Source organism: Triturus cristatus, chromosome 8 (assembly GCF_964204655.1).
Source record: "Triturus cristatus chromosome 8, aTriCri1.1, whole genome shotgun sequence".
Classification (NCBI taxonomy): domain Eukaryota; kingdom Metazoa; phylum Chordata; class Amphibia; order Caudata; family Salamandridae; genus Triturus; species Triturus cristatus.
Window position 1 is genome coordinate 1,196,918,203 of NC_140591.1, and position 22,462 is coordinate 1,196,940,664.

The 22,462-nt window shown below is 45.5% G+C and overlaps 1 protein-coding gene across 1 annotated transcript in view; it reads left to right on the plus strand.

Moving 5' to 3' along the window:
- Nucleotides 1-22,462, plus strand: part of ATP10A (ATPase phospholipid transporting 10A (putative)) — an 831,750-nt gene that overhangs the window by 644,104 nt on the left and 165,184 nt on the right. The window contains exon 8 of the mRNA XM_085622881.1: nt 20,271-20,488. Coding sequence (XP_085479007.1) covers nt 20,271-20,488 — 218 coding nt within the window. The remainder of the gene's footprint in view (nt 1-20,270; nt 20,489-22,462) is intronic.

Consider the following 22,462-nt stretch of genomic DNA (forward strand, 5'->3'; position numbering starts at 1 on the left):
ACTCGTCACAACACCCACCCACTTCGCCAGCCACACGCTTGACCCCATCTTCTCCACAAGCCCCCACGTCGCCTTCAACCACACCACCAAACTCCACTGGACCGACCATCGCTGCATCCACTTCACCTTCCGGAAACCCACCACGCACCACCGCACCCAACAGATGCCACGCCGCTGCTGGAGCAAAGTCACCGAAGACCAGCTAACCACCACCCTCGCCCAGAGCCCACCCGCCGACCCCACTGACCCTGACTCCTCCGCCCGCAACCTCAGACAGTGGATCGACGACTGTGCCAACACCCTCGCCCCGCTCAAGAAACCCTCCAACAGCCACACCATCAAGAAAGCCAGCTGGTTCACTGAAGACCTCCAGGCCTCAAAGCAAACCTGGCGAAAGTTAGAGAAGAACTGGCACCGTGAACGAACACCGGACAGCTATGCAGCCCACAAGTACGCCACCCGCAGACACCATCACCTCATCAGATCCGCCAAAAAGGCCTCCTTCAAAGACCGCCTATACAACAATGCACACAACAGCAAAGAGCTCTTTAAAATCGTGAAAGAACTCTCCAACCCGAGCTCCAACACCAACGACATCCCACCTTCGTAAGACCTGTGCGACTCGCTAGCCTCCTTCTTCCATCGCAAGATCGCAGACATCCACGACAGCTTCAACGCCACGACCGGCCCGACAACCACTGAGACCTCGGCCCTCACGACCACCATCCGCAACAACCGCCTGCTCTTCTGGACCAATATAAACGACGACGACACCATCAAGATCATGAACACGGTCCACTCAGGTTCTCCGTCAGACCCTGCCCGCACCACATCTTCAACAAGGCCAGCACCACCATCGCACCCCCATCTCCGGAAGGCCATCAAAATTTCCTTAGAGACAGCCACCTTCTCGGAGAGCAGGAAGCATGCCAAGATCAACGCCCTACTCAAGAGACCCAAGGCGAACCCCAAAGATCTCAAGAACTTCCGGACCATCTCCTTGCTCCCGTTCCCGGCGAAGGTCATCGAGAAGGCCGTCAACAAACAACTGACCCGCTACCTCGAGGAAAATGGCATCCTGGACCCGTCCCAGTCCGGGTTCTGCAGCAACCACAGCGCCAAAACCACCCTCATCGCCGCCACCGATGACATCAGGACCCTGCTAGACAACAGAGAAACCTCAGCCCTCATCCTCCTGGACCTGTCAGCCGCCTTCGACACAGTCTGCCACTGCACACTACGCACACGCTTCCACGACGCCAGGATCCAAGAGAAGGCCCTGGACTGGACCACTTCCTTCCTCTCCAGCAGAACACAGAGCGTCCGCCTCCCCCCCTTCCGCTCTGAAGCCACCGAGATCATCTGCGGCGTACCCCAGGGCTCATCCCTCAGCCCAACGCTGTTTAACATCTACATGGCACCGCTCGCCCACGTCGCCCGACTGCACGACTTCAACATCATCTCTTATGCCGATGACACCCAGTTGATCCTCTCCCTCACCAAGGACCCTCACACCGCCAAAACCAACCTCCACGAAGGAATGAAGGCCGTCGCCGAATGGATGAGGAACAGCCAGCTGAAGCTGAACTCAGACAAGACGGAGGTCCTCATCCTCGGATCCACCCCCTCGGCCTGGGATGACTCCTGGTGGCCGACAGCACTGGGAACAGCTCCAACACCCACCGACCACGTATGCAACCTAGGGGTCATCCTCGACTCCACCCTCTCCATGACTAAGCAGGTCAACGCTGTCTCTTCCTCCTGCTTCAACACCCTCCGCAAGATCTACAAGTGGATCCCCACCGAAACGAGAAGAACGGTCACCCAGGCCCTCGTCAGCAGCAGGTTGGACTACGGAAACGACCTCTACGCAGGAGCCTCGGCCAAACTCCTGAAATGGCTTGAACACATCCAGAACGCCTCTGCACGCCTGATCCTCGACATCCCTTGCCGTAGCCACATCATACCCCACCTGAGAGACCTGCACTGGCTCCCTGTCAACAAGAGGATAACCTTCAAGCTCCTCACCCACGCACACAAGGCACTCCACAACACCGGACCAGCATACCTCAACAAACAACTCAGCTTCTACACCCCCACCCGCCAGCTCCGCTCCGCCGCCCTCGCCACAGTCCCCCGCATCCGAAGAGTGACCTCCAGCATCAGATCGTTCACCCACCTTGCCGCCAAGACCTGGAACACCCTCCCCATCCACCTACAGCAGACCCTAGACCTGCTGACCTTCAGAAGACTCCTCAAGACCTGGCTTTTCGAGCAGTAGCAACATTCCCCACCCCCCAGCGCCTTGAGACCCTCACGGGTAAGTAGTGCACTTTATAAATGCTATGATTGATTGATTGAAGGGAGGGTGTAAAACATTTGTATTTAAAATGTGCCCTGCTTGCTGTAGCAATCTTCTGTGGTCGAATGAGCATATGCACTGCAACCTCTGTTTGCTTGGAGACAACAACACCAGAGTCTGTTTGGTGTGGAATGCTTTCTGTTACAAAACGTCCACATGACACCTATGAGAAAGAAGTTGGGCATACTGCTCAGAGATACGGTGCCAGGATTGTAGTGAGCCCCATTCGTCACAAAGTTGTCAAACAGTCTGAAGCTGATGACAGTTTGGGGTCCCCTCCAATAGTCCAGTAGCCAAACTAAAGTGGAGCCCAATATTTGTATCTCCAGAAGACTCTGACTTTGGACCAATGATCTCCAGGTCCTTCAATGAAACCCACACCAGGACTAAAGCCACAACTCATATTTTAGCTCCTGACACAAAGTCCTGGACACAGCACTTGTTGTCTGGAAAGAATAGGCTTCTCACAGATACCGGGGTTCAATTTCAAGAATAGCCTTGGCTCCTTGGCAAGGTACGAACTTGATCTGAGCACCATGCCTTGACATAAGAACGTCCTCCAAAAAAGGCTCACAATTCGGCTTCAACCACTGTGGCTGATACCTTTTGATGCTGAAAGGCAAGCTCACTGCTGGAAGGGTCTCGAGATTAAGGTCAAGACTCTAGGAATAGAGAGGAATCTGTATGACCTTTGGTACTGTAATCGACAAAGTCCTCGACACCTAGTAAACCGGAGCCTCAGGAGGAGAACAGAGAGTTTAATTAAACACCTCAGCCTGATACCAGGGAAAGGACAATCTATATTGACCATAATACTAGTCATATTAGCATGCACCTGTATCAGTCCGCTCGCCTACTGCATAATAAATGCATGCTCACCTTTAAGAAGGTAATTTTGGAAGAAATTAGGCCTTATTCTACTACAAACAAGAGGAAAGCAGACATTGTCGCATCAACTCCACCACTTTCTGTAAATTCTGATTTGAAAGTGGACAATTCAGTAAATACACATCCTCCATATCATGATCCGGGGTCAACAGAACAGCAAGGGACCTCCTGGAAAACTCAAGAAAACTCTTCTGTAGAGCTGTACCCAGTAAACATTTCTCTGCCTGATGAAACCACTATGTATCGCACAGATGTAGTGAGGGTTGTATCACACAATACATTTCCACTTAAGGTTGAGGAGGGAGATAATGATTCCTCATCAGAAACTCTTTTCTGAACAGAGAGGAGCACCCAGTTCTTACCAATGCTAAAGACAATGCTCAGGTGCTCAGTAGAGAACTTTAAGGACCCAGTCAAAGTCAGGTGGGTATGCCACCAGTAGCGAAGAAGTTCAAGCCCACACCTCAAGATCCTTTACTCATTCATGTCCATGTGATTCCAGATTCACTAATAGTGCTCAAGCCCAGGAAAGCTGGCACTCACGTCGGGTCCATGTGGTACTGCAACTCCTGGGAAACAGAACAAGAGATCAACATTGCAGAGAAGCGCATAGCACTGGAGTTACAACTCAGTGGTGTATTGGTAAATCGGTGGGCCTTTTAGCCTTATACATAAGGCACCAGTTGAAAGAAATGGGAGGAGTTGTTGCAACAAGTCCAAGCTGCCCAGAAAATGATGGTAAGATTGCCTCCAATGCTACCATCAGGTGTGCCTCAGATGCAACGGCCACAACCTCCATGCAGGTCAATATCAGCATCCTCTTACACCTGGCTAAGGATCATTAACTTCTTCCTTATGCACTTATCTTTTGATAGACAGCAACTGGTTTGATCTCAGTTCAATGAAATAGTGGAGGGAATATAAGAGGACACCGAAATGGGTAAAATATGGGTGTTCTACAGCACCAATAGCAAAAGGCGGGCTTCTGTAGGTATCAAACATGAACAATACCTACTCCCGGGCCAGGAGAAATAACACAGGACAATTCTTGTGAGAAATTTCTGTCTCAACAGTTGCTGCAAGGTTAGAAGTACCCAAGTAGAGGCATGTTGGCCCTCAAACAGTGACGTTCTGTCATTTCATCTGATCATCCGGAGCCTGTCAGTGGAATGTTATAAGCATCACAATGGGTGACAATAACCTCAGATCAATGGGTGTTATCCCCCATCGCCTACAGCTCTTTACTGGAATTTCACATCACCCCTGCTAATAAACTTTCCCCCTCTTCCATAATCCACAGAGGCCAGCATAAACTTGTGGTAGAAGGGGTACGAGGGCTTCTGAAGGGTTCAATTGAAAAAGTGCCTTTAGACGAGAGGTAACAAGGGGTGTATTCTTTGTACTTTCTAATCCCCTAAAGAAATAAAATTTTGCAGTCAGGCCTTCATCTGAGAGTACCAACTGCCACAGCATATCTACCTACTTCAAAACAACCACTTTTAAAGACATCAGGGGTCTCTGCGGCAGCACCCAGGGCTTTATTACGAGTACGGTGTTCCATAGGACCGCCATACTCGTGGTGGCGGTTCTTGCCACCGCCACACTGTGGCCCCATGCTTGCATTAGAAGTGTGGCGGTCAGACCGCCACAGATCCGCTGCCTCCTCCATGATCCAGGATCTCGCGGCGTGGCGGTCAGGCATAGTAACATGCTGGTGGTGCTGCTGCAGCATTGCTGAGCATATTATGAGTTTTCAATCCACCACCCTTTCCATGGCGATGACCCCGCCATGTGAAGGGTGGTGGTGAGGCAATTAAGGGGCCTTAATAGGGCCTCCTGCTGCCTCTGGGCATGGGGGTGCATTCAGGAGGCACATGTAGTGCCCCACTGGATTTGCACCCCCAGTTCCTGAATGTATGTCACACTGTGCAGTAAGGTGCAGTCTGCAAGCTGACAGCAGCAGTCTGCATGTTAGGCTCTTCTTTGAGCCTAACAGACTGCTGCTGTCAGACCACTGCAGGCTGCCCGCCAGACCAGGATTTAACTTCTAATCTGGTGGGTTGGCGGAGCACGGCTTTGGCGGTGCTACAGCGGACGGCACGTTGTACCATCTGCTGTAGGACGGCCAAAGTCGTAATAAGGCCCTCAATCTAAAGGAATCCTAGTTCCACATTCCTATACTTCAATCACATTGCCAGCATCTGACGTTTGTGGGAAGTGAATCAATTTGAAAAAATATTACCTTTACAGATAACCTCATGCCCACAAGTTTTATCACATTTCTAGCAATAGTGGCCGTACAGTTAAGGCGCAGAAAGATTTGTTTTCCCAACCTTGACAATTGGTATCCATAGCAAAAATCTCACCTGCGTCCTTAACAGACAGAAATTCCTTAAAGTAGCACTAAACGCATTGATAAGGAAGGCTTTAATCAGTGAGAAAGTGTTGGAATTTTACATTCCGTTTCTGCTTTACCAGACATCCCGCTCTTTGACGATGAGAATGATAATGAAACTGTTGGGAATGATGGTGTCAGGAATTGCTGTAGTTTCAAATACAAGTTTACCTCTGCAACCTCTTCAAGAATGCCAGTGACAGTGATCACATGCGACTGAAGACTAATATTAGTAATATTAGTGTATAGCACACACTGCAATGGTAGGACAAGGACAGCTTCTTACTGGGCAGATGGTTTCTAGTCCCACAGTCGCAGGTGATCATATTCCGAGACACGTTCCTCACAGGTTGGGAAGCTCACAAGGATGACCTCTTCATTTTGGATCAGCGGTCCCCCAGGAATGCCTAATCCACAGCAGCATGTTGGATTTTATGGCAGAGTTGTAAGCTGTTTGGGCCTTTCAGATCAACCTTTGCAACAAAGTTGTTCTGGTGTGGACAGACAATATGACCACCATCTGTTACACCTAAAATATGGAGGGCACACACTCTTTACAGTTGTCAAAGCATCTCCCAAAGGTGAAAACTGATTTTGCTGATCTCAGCAGAAGGCACAATGAGACTCTCAATTGGTGGCTAAACTCCCAAGTTCTTTACCAATACCTGTAACGTTGGGGCACCCGATCAGTGAATATGTTTTCCGCTCATAAGAATGCAGAATGCCTAAGCTTCACCATCAAGTACCACAGTCTAATTTCCAGAGCTATACTATGTGGGTTATTTAGACAGGAATATTTACAATAGCTTTTCCCCTGCTGCCACTAATTCAGTCTGTAGTGTGAAAGATGAATCAGGTGCCAGTGACACGGATTCTCAGTGCCCTAATGTGGTTCCACCTGCTGTGGACTCTCATATGTGCATTTACCTACACACAAACCTACAACTCAGAACAGACTTGCTCAACCACCATCAGTGTCATCTACTTCTCAACCTCTAGTACCAAACCATGTGATTTGGCACCTGAGGTCTTAAAACATGGGTATTTGTAACTTCTTTAAGATGCATACAAATTCTGAAAGAGGCTAGGAAAGCACCTCTATGTCCATGTTATACATCTAAATGGAGTTACCTTGTGCATTGCTGTAACACTCACAGCATACAGCCCTTACAACTTTTCTAGTGTCTGCTACTCCGACCAGAAACAGAGCTAGCCTACACATCCATGTGGGTACACCTAGTGGTGAAAGCTACATACTTACAAATTAGAGAGCATCATATGTTCAAACTTCCTGTTGTTAAATTGTCTGTGGTAGTTCTTAAATGTTAATCCCTCCTAGACTGCCTCAAGTTTCTTCCTTGGACTGTAATACTGTCTTATTAGGCTTATGGTAGGATCCTTCGAGCGACTTGATTTGAGTCCCCTATAGTTGCTCTCATGGAAGGTAGGTTTTCATTGTGGTTATTGTCTCGCTTAAGAGTGTAAGTGAGCTTCATGCTTTGTACATTGGGGAACCCTTTATGCATATACTTAAAGATTAAGTCATGCTCTGAATACATCCTTGTTTCTTGCCAAAAGTCATCTCACATTTCCTTGTCACCTGTCCATTGATTTATCTTCCTTTTTCCCTCGGCCATAGTCATTAGTTTAAAAAGCACTACACACTTTTAGATGTATAGCATTTAGAAAAGTCATCATGTACTATGTCGACTACATGGTTCATCAGGAAAATCAAACAATTTTCTGTTGCTTTTCCAAAACCAAAACCTTGGTAATCTCATCTCAAAAGCAGGCCTTGGTATATACATAGTTAGAAATGTCAAAGCCAGACACACACTACATGGCATATATCGAGCAAATTCCACTTCTAAAAACAACAACACATTCCATTCCTGAAAAATAGCAACAATGGAATTCCTGGGTGATATCCCACTAGCAGATATCTGTAAGGCTACTACTTGGACATCTATCCACACATTCTCCAATCAGTAAAGTGTGGACATTCATACCTGCCAAGAAGCACTTGTCAGGCAGACAATACTTTAAGCATTATTGAAAACATCGCCCGCTTCTGCTCACAAGCCACCTCTTTACTGAAGTGGGTACTACTCTTCACTCTGTGCACAGCATGTGATTTACAGGAGCACATGCTACAAACGGAAAATGTTACTAACCTGTAACAGTCAGTTTACAGCTTGCTGTGCTGCAACTTCACATGCACCATACTAAATTCCCCAGATGCGAGCAGACGGACAGCCATCTTATTTTGAGCCCCAATGTACCCCTTCTTAGGCTTAGGTAATTGCACAACCTTTTACCTAAATTTGTCCTATCTTGCTCTACATAACTGCTCTGGGGCTGACCTTTTACCTAGTTGGGTGTCGAATAAATGTCATTTGGTAAAACTAGCCTAATTTATTATGCATGAGGACTCTTAGTATCAGAGACAGATTACCATCTTCTGCATAATAACTCTATACAAAAGTCACCATTATCGTCATCCTTGGCAGACAGGCCCACAGTACCATGACACATCTCGGTAGAACCCCTGAGGGTACCTTTTGGGTATATAAGTACCATATTTTCGCTGCAAAAAACCAGAGGAGAAGCTTCCATGCTGACATAAGACGCTGAAGTCCCTGCATGCAGACACGCCAGCACGCAGTGGTCTGACATCCCTCGCGGGTTGCCCAACTCGAGACCAAGACGGGGTCCTTCATTCTATCCCATCAGGTAATGGGGTTGGCTCTTTCCTAGGGGGATTCTTGGCTTTACACCTACATACATGCTAGGTACATTTAGGTATATCTAGTTGGGGTTTGCTTCCTAGGAGTACTCATGAATACTGCCATGTATCTCTATGCCTGCTATACTCATTGTTTTATCATCATGGTAGAATTCTACCTTTTATTTACTCTGTTGGCGCTTATAACTGTATATATATATGTTTCTGTCTAATGGTTGTTGCTGTACACGTATTTTATACTAGAATGACGCTGGCTGAATAAATGCTTATTGAAAACGTCCCCTCCGTTTATTCTGTATATCTCTCTGAGAACAAGTGAGCATGAGTGACTGAGCGAAAAGTACTGTTCTGTTTTCCTGATTCCTGAGGGGTTCAACAGCTGTCATGTTCGATAGTTGCCAGAAAATATTTGTTCCTTTGTAGGTTGTGGGGCTTATAGTGACACTGTGAGCTAGCTGGTCTACATACTAACATATCCTTTGGGGGTGTCTGGAATCAGTCTGAACAGCAATCCCTTAGTTTATGTTGTCTAAACACGCAGATCCTATATAGATTTGTAGGAACTACACGACAATCTGATACTGCTATTTACTTCTCCATTTCACTGTCCTTATAATGCTTCACATCCCCACACATACACTTAAACGTAGGGGAGAAAAGCACAATGAAAGTGGAATGTGTGTCCTGGTTCAATGTGGGGTTCGGGAAGATATCATGAGCCACCTTGAAACTGAAACGCCTTGTTCAGAGAAAACCAACTTATTAAATCCAAGTTCAACTCTAGATGGCATGGGTGTGCATAGTATGCAAGTCTAAACCACTACAAGCTGAAAAACGATTGTTATAGGTAAATAATTTGTTCATTTCAGTTCCTGTGTCTGAATGTCTGAAAACAGTAATCTTGTTTTATATTAATTTCCAAGCTCACAAGGCTAGTAGATCACCACTCCATCTTCATCAATAGCCATTCTGAAATGTTCTCAATTCACCATTTTACTTGATGCCAACACCCTTTATCTAGTGAAAGAGTTTAGTAACCTGTGCTTCCTTTGAAGCCAACACTGCACTATGGCAGTCATAGTAGATTACCTCCCTGAAAAAGCCTAGAGGGCATTGTCATCATGCCTTATGCTTCTCCCTAACTCGGCACACCATTAAACAGAAACTCTGGAGAATTGAGGTTAAAAAGAAGCAGTATCAAAATCCTCAAAATAAAATCATGTATAAAACGGTTAGCGCCCAAAATAGAAAGGATCATTATTACAATGGAAGAATAGATTATTGGGAAAATAATGCGGAGAGACTAACAGCCAGTTAGGAATATGTTTTAAGTTGGTTAATTCCTTACCAATGCCAATCTAAAATGTCCCACCATCTCAAAAGGCATAGGGAGAAAGAGACATTGTGGTAGTCCTTGAGAGGTGAGCCTCAACAAACCAGGGGTGCCTTGGGGGTTCGATCATGCGTGAATGCCTCTGCTGACCTGAAAATGGACACAGAGACTGAAGGACAACGGCAGCTGGGTTTGCCAACAACAGCTCCTCTGGAGACTTTAATTTTCTTCCTCTGTACGGAGGCCAGGGCTTTAGACGGCTGAGAGCATCCAGACCCCATGGGGGTGGGGGGTGAATGAAGAGGGGGAAAGCACCCAGGATACAGAAAGAGAGGAAGCTGAATGAAGGCACTAATTCCGGGCTCAAGAAATGCCCCAGGCTAAGAGACTGAACAAGAGGAACCCCTCCTGATGGTGCAACTTGGTAAATCTAGGTGTGCCAGAACTGATCTGCCTCCCAGCCCCCCTGTTTCAACTCCCCTCCCCCATTCCCTCTATCATCTATTGGGGACTTGTTCTTCTATGTTTGACTAGGCAACTGTAACTAAATGTAACTATGCAAAACTGCTTTTCTTGTTTCTCCTGACCGCTGAGACCTAAGCAACATGGCTGATGCCCGGTGGAGGTGCTAGACAGCTATAGAGGAGATTGGCCCTGGTTCACCCCCTCGGCCGTTCACCTACCCAGCCGGACATTAGGCACAGTACTCCTCGTCTCCCAGCTGTTTTACTATGCTTTTGTAGCGGATGTAATTTGTAACTTGTAACGCAATGATCCTCATGTAAAGCGCTCTGATACCTCCGGGACTAGCCAGTGCATATAAAACTCATCAAATAAATAAAATAAATAAATACTCAACTTTCACCTGTAAAATTGATAGAATAACATAGAGCTCTCTGTGACTGCAAATATGCCACCTTGGTGTGGTGCAGTGACCATTCTACATGACCTTCCTGTTTCTTCCCTTGACACCCTCATCACCTCATACAAGTACAGCCGGATTCATTGAAGCTCATCCAGGGATGTCCGGTGATTACTAAACCACTCAATGCCTCTCTGAATCCAGCTCCAGCATGTATCATTAAGGGTCACTCTGATAATGTGTGCCTATCACTCATGATCCTAATGTTGATTCTTTGAAAGACATTTGCATATTGGACTTTGGAAAAAATAGTGATTTATTTTTTTCAGTAGGCTTCATTAGATTATTCAATTTGTGACCTATTACTAATGCCCTTTGATTTCTAAGATCAATTGTTCCTCAGCTTTAGGTTTGTCAGGAACAATTTAAATCATATTTTCTGATCGCCTCTGTGTTTAGAGCAAGCATGAGACCAAAATATAATATCGGATAACACTTTCTGTACATGGTCAACAGGGGATCATGTGCCTTACCGCACCTTGTGAATCTATTTCTAACGTCCATCCACTGAATCATCCAAGACAGGTTGACCAGTTATTTGTCTCCACACTTAGTAGTGGTTTAGTTCCCTTTAACAGACAGCTCACAAAGGTATGCCTCAATGTTCTTCAGAATAAAATTGTTCTGGTATCCAAGTGCTTCTTTTTTGTCTCCACAAATTCTTTAACTAAATCGGCATTGGAGAGTTCCAAGTTTTCCATTTTACATTCATTCAGAGAGCTGAGGCAAGGTGCTATCTTGTAACCAAGTAGGTAGAATGTAGCCTCTCCTGTAGTAGTAATTCACTAAAACTACTGGCATAGACTATGCTCGCCAACCATGGCTCATGACAGATGCATCTTTCTATTGCTGTAGTTCCTAGGACTATTTCTTGTGAGCGCGCATATATAGTGTCTTTGTAGCACATCGAAACAGATGAGGTGCAGTCACTGTGAATGTGTACCTGTGTTCCCCAGCAAGAGAGGGCCAACTGTGGCCGGCTTTCTGTTTTTTTTAAATGCTTGCAGCCAAATTCCTGAGTAGCCTACTAGTATTCACTTAATAAAGTCAGTGCACAATAGGTTAGAAGTGGTGAAAAGAGGCTGGTATATTATTTAAAGCCCTGATTTATTTGTTAGCCTTAGGGATGGTTTCCAAGTGGTAATTTGCTTGGTGCAAAATATTTTGCGAGATGGCTGCTAATTTGAGGATGACTAGGTGATGCAGTGATGCAAACTCTTCAAGTTTGAGTATATCTCTTTTGTTAGCATTCACTTCCTGAGTGTTACAATGTGCAGGGGGTTTGGCATGAGCTATTTGAATGCAAGTGTCTGCTAAGGTCTTAGTGACGCAGTTCATTGTAGAGAGCAGCGTGCCAGTGTCAGTAGAGAGGAATCAACTCATTGTTTGTATGACAGTGTCTAATGGAAAATTCTTAAACAATTGTATGGTTAATACATTTGTATTTTGTTGTCCATTTTGTTCGCGCCTGGATGTAGCAAAAGGAACAGGGATATGGCATTGATACCCCAGAACACATGAACAGATGTACTTTTGTTCTCTGTTGACATCCAGTACAGATGTCTTATTAATCGCTTTTATTTCCTCTTTTGCTCTTGGGCTTCAAACCATCAGTCTGAATTTTTCCATTTTTATTTGCAGGTTGTTCCTGTTACAATATTTTTCATAGTTGAAAGTTGAACTTTGTCGGGAGTGTGGAGTCATCCGATTGTATTAATAGACGAATAGTAGGGTCTGGCTTGGTAGTTTGGGCAATACTGTTTCCATTGGATCAGAGTCAAGACTGATTTGCATATGGCTGGGTCCAAACTTAGGTGGCATGGTGTGCAAAGAAACAATGTACTGGCATGCACCCCAATTAATTACCAGTGGCTGAGATTAATTCAAGCATTCCATCCATCACTTTTTTGTATACTTTAGTGTGTTTCCCTAAGTGGCACGGTATGCCCAGATGTTGGTTCCGTGCACAGTGTGCCACAGGATCCAAGCTATACCTGGCTACTGAGCCCTAACTAGCGTAAGACTGGTACTGGGTTGTTTGTATTCAATTTGAGGGAGGACCTGACCTAACAGTTCAAGCTGGACTGAACCCATTGGAGTAGGGTCAAGACTGATTTGCATATGTCTGGGTCCAAACTGAGGTGGCATGCTGTGCAAAATAACGATGGGCTGGGATATGGCTGAGATTAATTCAAGCATTCCATCCAACACTTTTTTTGTATTGTTTGGTGTGTTGCCATTTTACAATGAGCACATCCACCCACAAAGTAGCTTCCTTCAGTGCCAGGGAGAGTTATATGGATATTTCTACTTTTTTGAGACCAAAAAAAAAGAAAAAACATTTTTGCCTTTAGCCAATGTTTTTTTTTTAGACGGACGAGGGCCCAGCAGCTTCTTGAACAATATGTTACAAAAACTATGACAAAAAAAAGAACTGGCAGCCAGTGCCAAATCGATTGGGTTTGCCAATGAAACTTATTGGGTTTGTTTTTCATCAAGATAAAAATGATGACTAATTTTATGTAATTTTGAAAAACATTGGTAGAAAAGCGAACTGTCCGCTCCTGAACTGCTTGAAGCATAGGAAATTAACCTTGCTGTGGCCTTTGGCCTTATTCTCCTTTAAAGCAAGACATGTGTCTGTTCTTTTTCATGGCAAAACATTATTCCATTTCTTGACTCTGCATTGTTTGCATATTGACTTTTTTAGCTAATGCTTGTAATTTATTGTGAATTGAGCCATCTTGGACAACATAGCTATTTCGGACTTGCCAGCCTTATTAGGAAAGATCTAATTGATTTCGGACCCCGTCATGTCCTTCTTCATGACTCCATTTATATCAACTGAGAGTTCTCGCAACCATTTGCTAAAGGTTTTTAGGGTCGAGCCGGCAAAAGCATGCTCTAGCGCAAGCTTCAGGCTTGCGAGACACTGTTGTTAACAAAAAGGGCTTGGATCCCGCCCATTGCTTACCACTTGTTGGCTCGCATAGCACGTCTTTACAGCCTCGTAATTTGTCAAGGCAGGCCTGAAATAATTTCCTTTCCTCGCTGTGGAGCAGGGACCAAGCACTGATTGATTCAATTTTATCAGTTCCTGTCCGCTGCTCCCAGCATGATTGAGGTACTATTTTGTTCTTTTTAACTTTTAGTGCCCTGCAAACAGAAGTCGTGTGACTGACAAAAACTTGCCCAGCAGGGCAAACAAAATTGAAAAGATTTATTTTCTATAGTTAACTTTATTTTATTTTGCCAAGTCTTCTTTTCCCACTTTGCACACATATTTTCTTTTGTTTTTGCATCCGGGCGTCGTTCTCAAAAGATGAGGATTATTTTATAGCAAATTGACATTGTCTCTTTCTTATGTATAATTTCTGAAATGATGCTTTAACGCATAGTCGTGTAGTACACCCCAATGCACCGTACTCCAATACAATACACCCCACTCCAGTCCATGCCAATATACCCCACCTCACCACACACCAGTTCACCCCACTCAATCCAGTCCACCCCAGACAAATCCAATCCACCTCACTCCAATGCAAACCACTCACCCCAATCCAATCAACTCCAATCCACAACACTCCAATCCTTCCAACCCACCACACTCCAATTCGCCCCACTCCAATCCAAAACAATCTGTCCCACTCCAATCTAATTTGCCCCACTTCAATCTTCCACACTCCAATCTGCACCACTCCATTCCGAAACAATCTGCCCCCCTCCGATCCAAAACAATCTGCACCACTCCAATCTAAAACAGTCTGCTCCACTCCAATCTGCCCCACTCAAGTCCAAAACAATCTTCCCCACTCAGTCGTAAACATTCTCCCCCACTCCAATCTGCCCCACTCCAATCCAAAACAATCTGCCCCACTCCAATCTGCCTCTCTCCAGTCAAAAACAATCTGCCCCACTCCAATCCAAAACAATCTTCCCCACTCAGTCGTAAACATTCTCCCCCACTCCAATCTGCCCCACTCCAATCCAAAACAATCTGCCCCACTCCAATCTGCCTCTCTCCAGTCAAAAACAATCTGCCCCACTCCAATCTACCCCACTCTAATCTGCCCACTCCAATCTGTGCCACCCATTCAAAAACAGTCGTCCTACCCTAATACTCCCCACCCCAGTCTGTCCCACTCCAGTCCAATCCATCTGCCCCACTCCAATCCAGAAAAGTCTGCCCCACTCCAGTCTGCCCTACTCCAATCCAAAACAGTCTTCCCTACTTTAATCCACTCCATTTCAATCTGCCTCAGTCCAATCCAAAACAATCCGCCCAATCCAAGCTGCACACTCCAATCTGCCACACTTCAATCCAAAACAATCTGCCCCATGCCAGTCTTCTCCTCTTCAATCTGCCCCACTCCAGTATCTACCCCAATCCAATCCACTTTACCCCAGTACAATCCACCTAACTCCTTCCCCAATCCACCTCACCCTATCTAACACAATCTACTCCAATCCAATCCAAAACAATCTGCCCCACTCCAATCTGAAACAATCTGCCCCACTCCAATCTGCCTCACTCCAATCCACCTCACCCCAATCCACTCCACTCCAGTCACGTCCATCCCACACTAATCCAATCCACCTCAATTCAAACCAACCCACCCCAGTTCAGTTCACGCCGCTTCAATCCAATCCGCTGCACTCAATCCAATCCACCTCAATCTAATCCACCCCATTTCAACCCACCCCACCCCCATTTCAACCCACCCCACTCCAATCCACCCCACTCCAGCCCAACCCACTCCAGTTCACCCCACTCCAATCTAGTACACAACACCCCGTCCAGTCCACTGCAGTTCAATCCACTCCAATCCCCCCTCTCACCCCAGTCCAATCCACCATACCGCAGTTCAATCCACCCCACTCATCCCAATCTATCCAGCCCACCACACTCAAATCAGCCTCACTTCAATTCAATCCACCCCACTCCAGTGCACCCCTTTCCAACCTTTCCAATATAATCCACCTCACTCCAATCCAATCCACAACACTCCAATACAATCCACCCCACCCCAATCCAGTCCAATCAACCCCACTCCAGTCTAATCCAAACCACCCCTTCACTCCAATTCACCCACTCCAAACCATCCTACTTTAATCCAATCCAATCCACCCCACCCCAAACCAATCTAGTCCAACCCCCTCCAATTCACCTCACCCCATTTCAGTCCACCCCACTGCAATCCAACCCAGTCTACCCCAATCCAATCCACCCCAATTTACTCCAATCCATTCCACCCTACTACCTCAATCCACTCCACCCTATTCCATTCCAATACACTCTACGCTACTCCACTCTATGAAACTGCACTTTATGATACTCTCTGCCACTGAACTCTACTCCGCTCTACTTAACTCTATGACACTCTACTTCCCCTACTCCACTCTATGACACTTTATTCCAACAAATCCAGTCTACAATATTGAACTCCCCCCACTCCACTCTAGGGCCCTCCATGCCACTAACTTTTAGCAATGCTGAACAGCAGCCACACTGGTGTACAGTAAGGCAAAAACACATAGCCAAAGCCAATAACTTCTGTATAGGCGCGACCTATTGGCTTTGCCAAAACTTGTTTGCATTTCTTTGGTCAGCAACTTTTGCAAACAGATCACCTTAATGAACGGGAAACTGTTTTTCGATGATCGTTAATGTCAGCCGCGTCCGATGGATTTTAACAGTGATAGAGTGAAAATGTTTGGTCGCGTGAAGCATGCGAGCCTAAACTTAAAGAAGAGGGTGTGGAGGCTTCTCCCCATCCAAGAATATGTTGAATAGATTAGTGCAATGATAAGTTATACCGCGTAGATTTCAAAGCCGTACCCCAATTTCCTTTTTTTTTAAAAAAAAGAGGTGTAAATGGCGCATAACACTTCACAAATGTCAATAAAACGCATTAGAAACAAGCCAAACACACCCCAGGCATAATACTTAATTGGTCTGTTTGCAAAATGCCTACCTGTCTCAGGCCACTACCCACCGCCCACAGTCCACTTCTTCACTGCATTAGTCTATTAAGGTCAAGACAAGTGTTGCTAGTATACCTGCCACATTCTGCCATCAGTTTCCCATAATCAGTAGCACCCAAGCCTGTCTTACCAGCACCTATGTATGTCATCATGGAAGGATGAAACCAAAAATATGGCAGCATCGTAATGCTTTCAGTGCCAATGAAAAGCTCATACACTGCACTTTTTATTCAGGGCTCCATGTTTTCCATTCATTCATACTTGTACGTGCAAAAACAGACAGAAAACATACTTTTTTGTCTGTATTTCCATAAAGAAAATGTGAAATGTGGAAAAACAGAGTATGTTTTCTTTAACTGTTTCAGTCTTTCAGTTCCTGATACCTGGGGTCGGGGGTGAGGGAAGGCATTCATTACATGAGAGACATCTGGTTTCAATATAACACAGTTACTGGTTTTGTTAATTACTCCCCCTTTCATAGCACCGCTTACAAAGTGTGGGCAGGGTGGGAGGGATCTAGCTTACCAGTAACGCTTCTTGGTCTTGTCTCTGATTGCTTTAGGAAAACCCACCCCAGATCTTCAGTTCTGTTGTGCTTGCCGTTGAAATGTTCACCTGAAGGTTTCAAGCTTCACTCTCAGTGAGATATCGTCTGCTGTAGTCATCCATGTGTAACATGCATGTCACAGTGTCAGAAAGATAGCTCTGTGGGTAAATGCACCTTCTGCATAAATGTGTGTGCTGGTGTGTAAGCTCCAACTAGTTAACTTTAAGTTACACACTTCATGATTTTACATAAATCCAACGAGAAGAGGAGGTCATTACAGAGACGTCCTGCTCCTCACCACAGCGAATATATTTTACCATTGTGTGTTTTGAGGTGTGAGCCTCAAAGTCTTAACGCAACCCATCAAAATCAGGATCAATAAAATGTCAACATACAAGAAATGTGAATTTTATGTTTTGATAAATGTGGACATGAGCAGCTGCAGCTTCGTCTGTCCACCTCCCTCTGCACTCACACAGATACAGCGCTCACCCTGCAGGCCCCCTGCACACACCCCACCCTGCAATCACACCAGTCACCCTGCACTCATTCACTCACCTGCACTTATACAGACAGACCACTCACCGTGGACTCGAACACTCACCTGCACTTATACAGGCAGACCACTCACCGTGGACTCGTACACTCACCACTCACCCGCACTTATATAGTCAGACCATTTACCATGGACTCATACACTCACCTGCACTTATACAGGCAGACCACTCACCGTGGACTCATACGCTCACCTTCACTTATACAGTCAGACCACTCACCGTGGGCTCATACACTCACCTGCACTTATACAGGCAGACCACTCACCGTGGACTCGTACACTCACCTGCACTTATACAGGCAGACCACTCACCGTGGACTCGTACACTCACCTGCACTTATACAGGCAGACCACTCACCGTGGACTCGTACACTCACCTGCACTTATACAGGCAGACCACTCACCGTGGACTCGTACACTCACCACTCACCTGCACTTATACTGTCAGACCATTTACCGTGGACTCATACACTCACCTGCACTTATACAGGCAGACCACTCACCGTGGACTCATACGCTCACCTGCACTTATACAGGCAGACCACTCACCGTGGACTCATACACTCACCTGCACTTATACACTCACCTGCACATATACACTTACCTGCACGTATACACCCAGAGCACTCACTGTGGACTCATACACTCAACTTGAATTTATAAAGACATATCACTCACCCCGGACTCATGCACTCACCCTGCGCTCATACGGGCACACCACTCATACATCACTCGCCCTACATTCACATCTCGCTCCCTGCATGTGCCCAGACCCGGCTGCAGCAGCACAGCGTTAAGGGAGGGGACATTGAAAGCAAGCCAAGAAAAGGAACGTCCTGTCTGAAGGGCTCGAAAGGAGGCAATGATGGCGACCCCGTGATCAGTGGCAGTTGTGGGCAGGGCAAGTGTGTTCTGTCCTCTGGCAGTGCCCTCCGTCACTGCAGGAGGCAGAGCCTTTGAGAGGACAGGGGGTTTGTAAAAGCGAGGCCTCATCCGCTCAGGACCTGCCTCTCTGCTAGGCTTAACCGGATACCTAAATATCACTTGCCTTACCTAACTGAGACTGTCCCCTCTCAGCTCTCCCACGTGGCAGCCAGCAGATAGATCAAAATGGGCTGGGTGGAGGGTCCAGGTAGTGTTCACTCCAGAAAGGCAGCAGGAGAGTAGGCAGTCTGCTCTATTGGCATCTTGGCGGTCTGGATCTAGTCTCCCTGGATCTAGTCTCCCGCTGCTCGAAACAGGGAAACACGAGTTGACATGGGCCATCCCAGCGAGCGAAACATCACCCCAAGCTGCACTGTGTCCAGAACAACTTAAAGTGCTCTGCTCACTTCTCCCTTTAGATGTTCAGTTTGAAAGGGGCAGTGACAGATTCCTTCCCCAGCCAGTCTTCTGGGAAGCCAAAAACATACCAGCAGTGGTTGGTGCTGGGACCTGCACTTTTGTTGACTCTTAGCCAGCCCTGCCCCTGGCTGTAATGTCCATGGTGCTCTGCTGGTCCCACCCCAGGTCACAGGTAGAGCACCCCAAAACAAGCAAACACACTGACATCCAAAAAAGCCACGCACACCACTCTGAAGTCACAGCACTGCCTCACGCCTCTAGGGTGAGTAAACCCTCACTTGGCCTGGCCTAGCACATACTCAGTTGCGTCCCTATCCCTTCTCCCCCAACCACCAAAAAAAGGTTAGTTTACTTCCTGAGACTAAGCAGCTAGGTGCATTTTCCCTTAGTTCTATTCCTCTTGACTTTCTTCTCCCCATTGTGTTTGTTACAGTTCATTGGGAGCAGTAACAGCTCAGGCCAAGTGGTAACTCCAATGTGAAGTGACTGCTGGAAATTCTTTGGAGGAGGGAAATGGTGAGATATACCTCCCCGCCCCAACCTCAGGCTCTGAGGTTCTGCCCACGGTGAGGACAGGGCCCAGAGTTTCAAAAGCACTATCAGGGAGACACCCCCGACTTGCAGGACTTTATCAATGTTGATAGTAAGATCAGAAGAGTTTTGTATTATTCGGAGTGATGTTTCCCTTTCCACCTATTTCCTGCGTTGTAAAACCAACAGGTATCCCACTGGGGACGCGAGAAGCTGCCAGACCCAATTGCAAGCTGACAGACCCAATTGCACGAGACATGCTGTTGTCCAAATGTGGTCCACCTTGCGGGGTTCCAATCTAGCGGGGTGCTCAGTTGGCGGTATTTCATCTCGGGATACCACCAACCTTAATATAATGGTTGGCAGCTACTGCCTTCCAGAAACAGGGATGACCATCTTGCAGCGTGCAGCCGTCCTGTATGTAATGAGGGCCCTGAGGTAGCTATCAATTTAGAACAAATGTATAGCGCTGGTGTTTTTGAAGTATGTTTACATGTCTCTTTCTTGAAGGCCATCAGGGCCATCTGAAGCTTTTCCGCTTTAGACAAAAGTATTACGAATCCCATAATTAAGAACCACCATGATTATCCATGTAAGTGTCTGCAGGCTCACATCCACCATCATTTTAACATTGTTCTTCTGTCTGGCTTGCTTTGCACAGCAAGGCGTTTAGCAATGTACCAGGAAGCAGACTCCGAAGAAGAGGAGATGGCACCCAAAGGTGGTACTTTGCCCCGACGTGACAGTGCCAGCAGCCACCAGAGTGCTAAAGTTGTCCATCGAACCCAAAGCACGAAATCCCACAGGCGCACCGGAAGCAGAGCCGAGGCAAAGAGAGCCAGCATCCTCTCCAGACACACCGCCTTCAGCAGCCCAATGGTTAGTCATAAGGAAAAGTCAGGTTTCTCCTTTTCACACTCAGTGCTCATGCTTTCATTATGTCATTATCTTAAAAACAGTGATCTAATATGTGGGTTTATCAGGTTTTTAAAGATGTAATAATACTCCCAATAATGGAATGAGCATATGGAAGGTGAGTAATGTATCGAATAATGAAATATTCAATGCATTTTTCAATGTCCTTGTTTTTGTGGCACTATTTGTTTCTAGTATTGTCTTTGTTAAAATGTGTAGCTTAATAAACATGTTTATATTTAATTTATTATTGGAGTTTTATAGTGCTTTTGCTGCTCACTTATGCCCACGTAACTAAAGCTACGTGATCACACTCTACACGTTGCCTTCCTGCACTTTTCACATATTTGTGAATGTAACTTTTTTATTTAATTCACTTTTCCGTTAGCAAGGAAAGCTTTTTCCTTAAGTGTCTTCTTGTATTACCCCCCCCCCCCCCACGTATTTTGTACATTGACTGATGTTCTTGCCCACACTATAGGTGTTAGTTGGATGTTAAGATCGGTTTTCAGATAGATGCAAGGGTCATGTTCGCGCTTTATAAAACTATTAAAATAAAATAAATTAATATATTTGAGATAGATAGATTTCACACTGATACTGAATGGTTCCTGTTAGTTATTTTGAAATTTCATGTTAACGCTAGATTAAAAATACCTTACACAAAACTCCTCCTACATACAAGAAGAGGGAGGTCTGTTATGTACTAAAAGATTTAATGGAGTGACAATTACATAAAATTTGTAGTTCTGTTAAGTCAGTTGTTCTAAAGTGGATATGTTACCAAAGCAAATTTTCCGCATAAACGGTGACTCTGCTATGATTTACTGATGCGTAAATATTACATCAGCGCCAGTGGAGACCAAGGCCTCACTAGATTTGGGATCAGTGGATTCAAGAGATTCTTGAGGGCATTGCGTTTCTGGTTTTTGCACTGAAGGATACCAGCTTGGAATCACAACAAAATATTTTGCAGATTTTTTTAAGAACTGCCAAATTCTTTTCCTTTATGTCCTGAAATGCAAAATCTAATAAGGTAGTTGAGATTGATAACATTTATGTCATTTTTTGTAACAATATAAAAACCCTTGTACATGAATGTGCAAGCATCCTCTCACAAATTCTTTCAATCATCTTACCTTAGTACCTATCCAGGGTATAATCAAAGGGCCCTGAAGTAAAGCACAAGATAACTACCTGATTTAAAAGCTACCACTCAGAGCATTTATTCTTTGACCAATGTATCTATTCAAATTTGGATTAATCACCTGCAGTAGAGAGGATTGATATTGTGCGTAATGTATTTTTCTTTCTGTTATCTAAACCTATACACACAACCACTCCCCTGACTTCAGTCATGCCTTAAGTGTTTCCTCCTGCTTTGCATCTCACAGACTATTGGTGATCAGACTTCCCCATATACCAAAACTAACACCCATCGCCAATTGTAATAGTGTAATTTCTCTCTGGCCATCTTCCCTTTGGCCCAGAAGTAGAAACAGATATTTTTGTTCAACTGACAGCCCTAACTTGCTCACCAATAGCAATTAATAAATGTTCACTTGAGAAAATAAAGGTTAGTATATTACTGCCCCTGTATGACGATTAAACTCCTAGGCATTCTAGCTTTCTATGCCATGGGTTCATTAATACATCTGAGCGTCAGACAAGTGATCATGCCTGACACCTTGAGTTCTTTGGGCCCTGGTATGATTTAGGTCTGTGTGAAGAGGCTGATATACAAATAATTATATATAGGTATGGCACTCAGAATACTACTTCTCAACTATCACAGGAGGTAGATAGGATGCCAGTTGCTAGCTTTGAAATTGGCTATTGTGTACTGGATCCTTAATTCATTTTTGTTCAATCAGAGGTGACTGACATTCAAGCATTCTGGAACCTGTGGTTTGGCAACCATTTTTATGGTTTAGATTT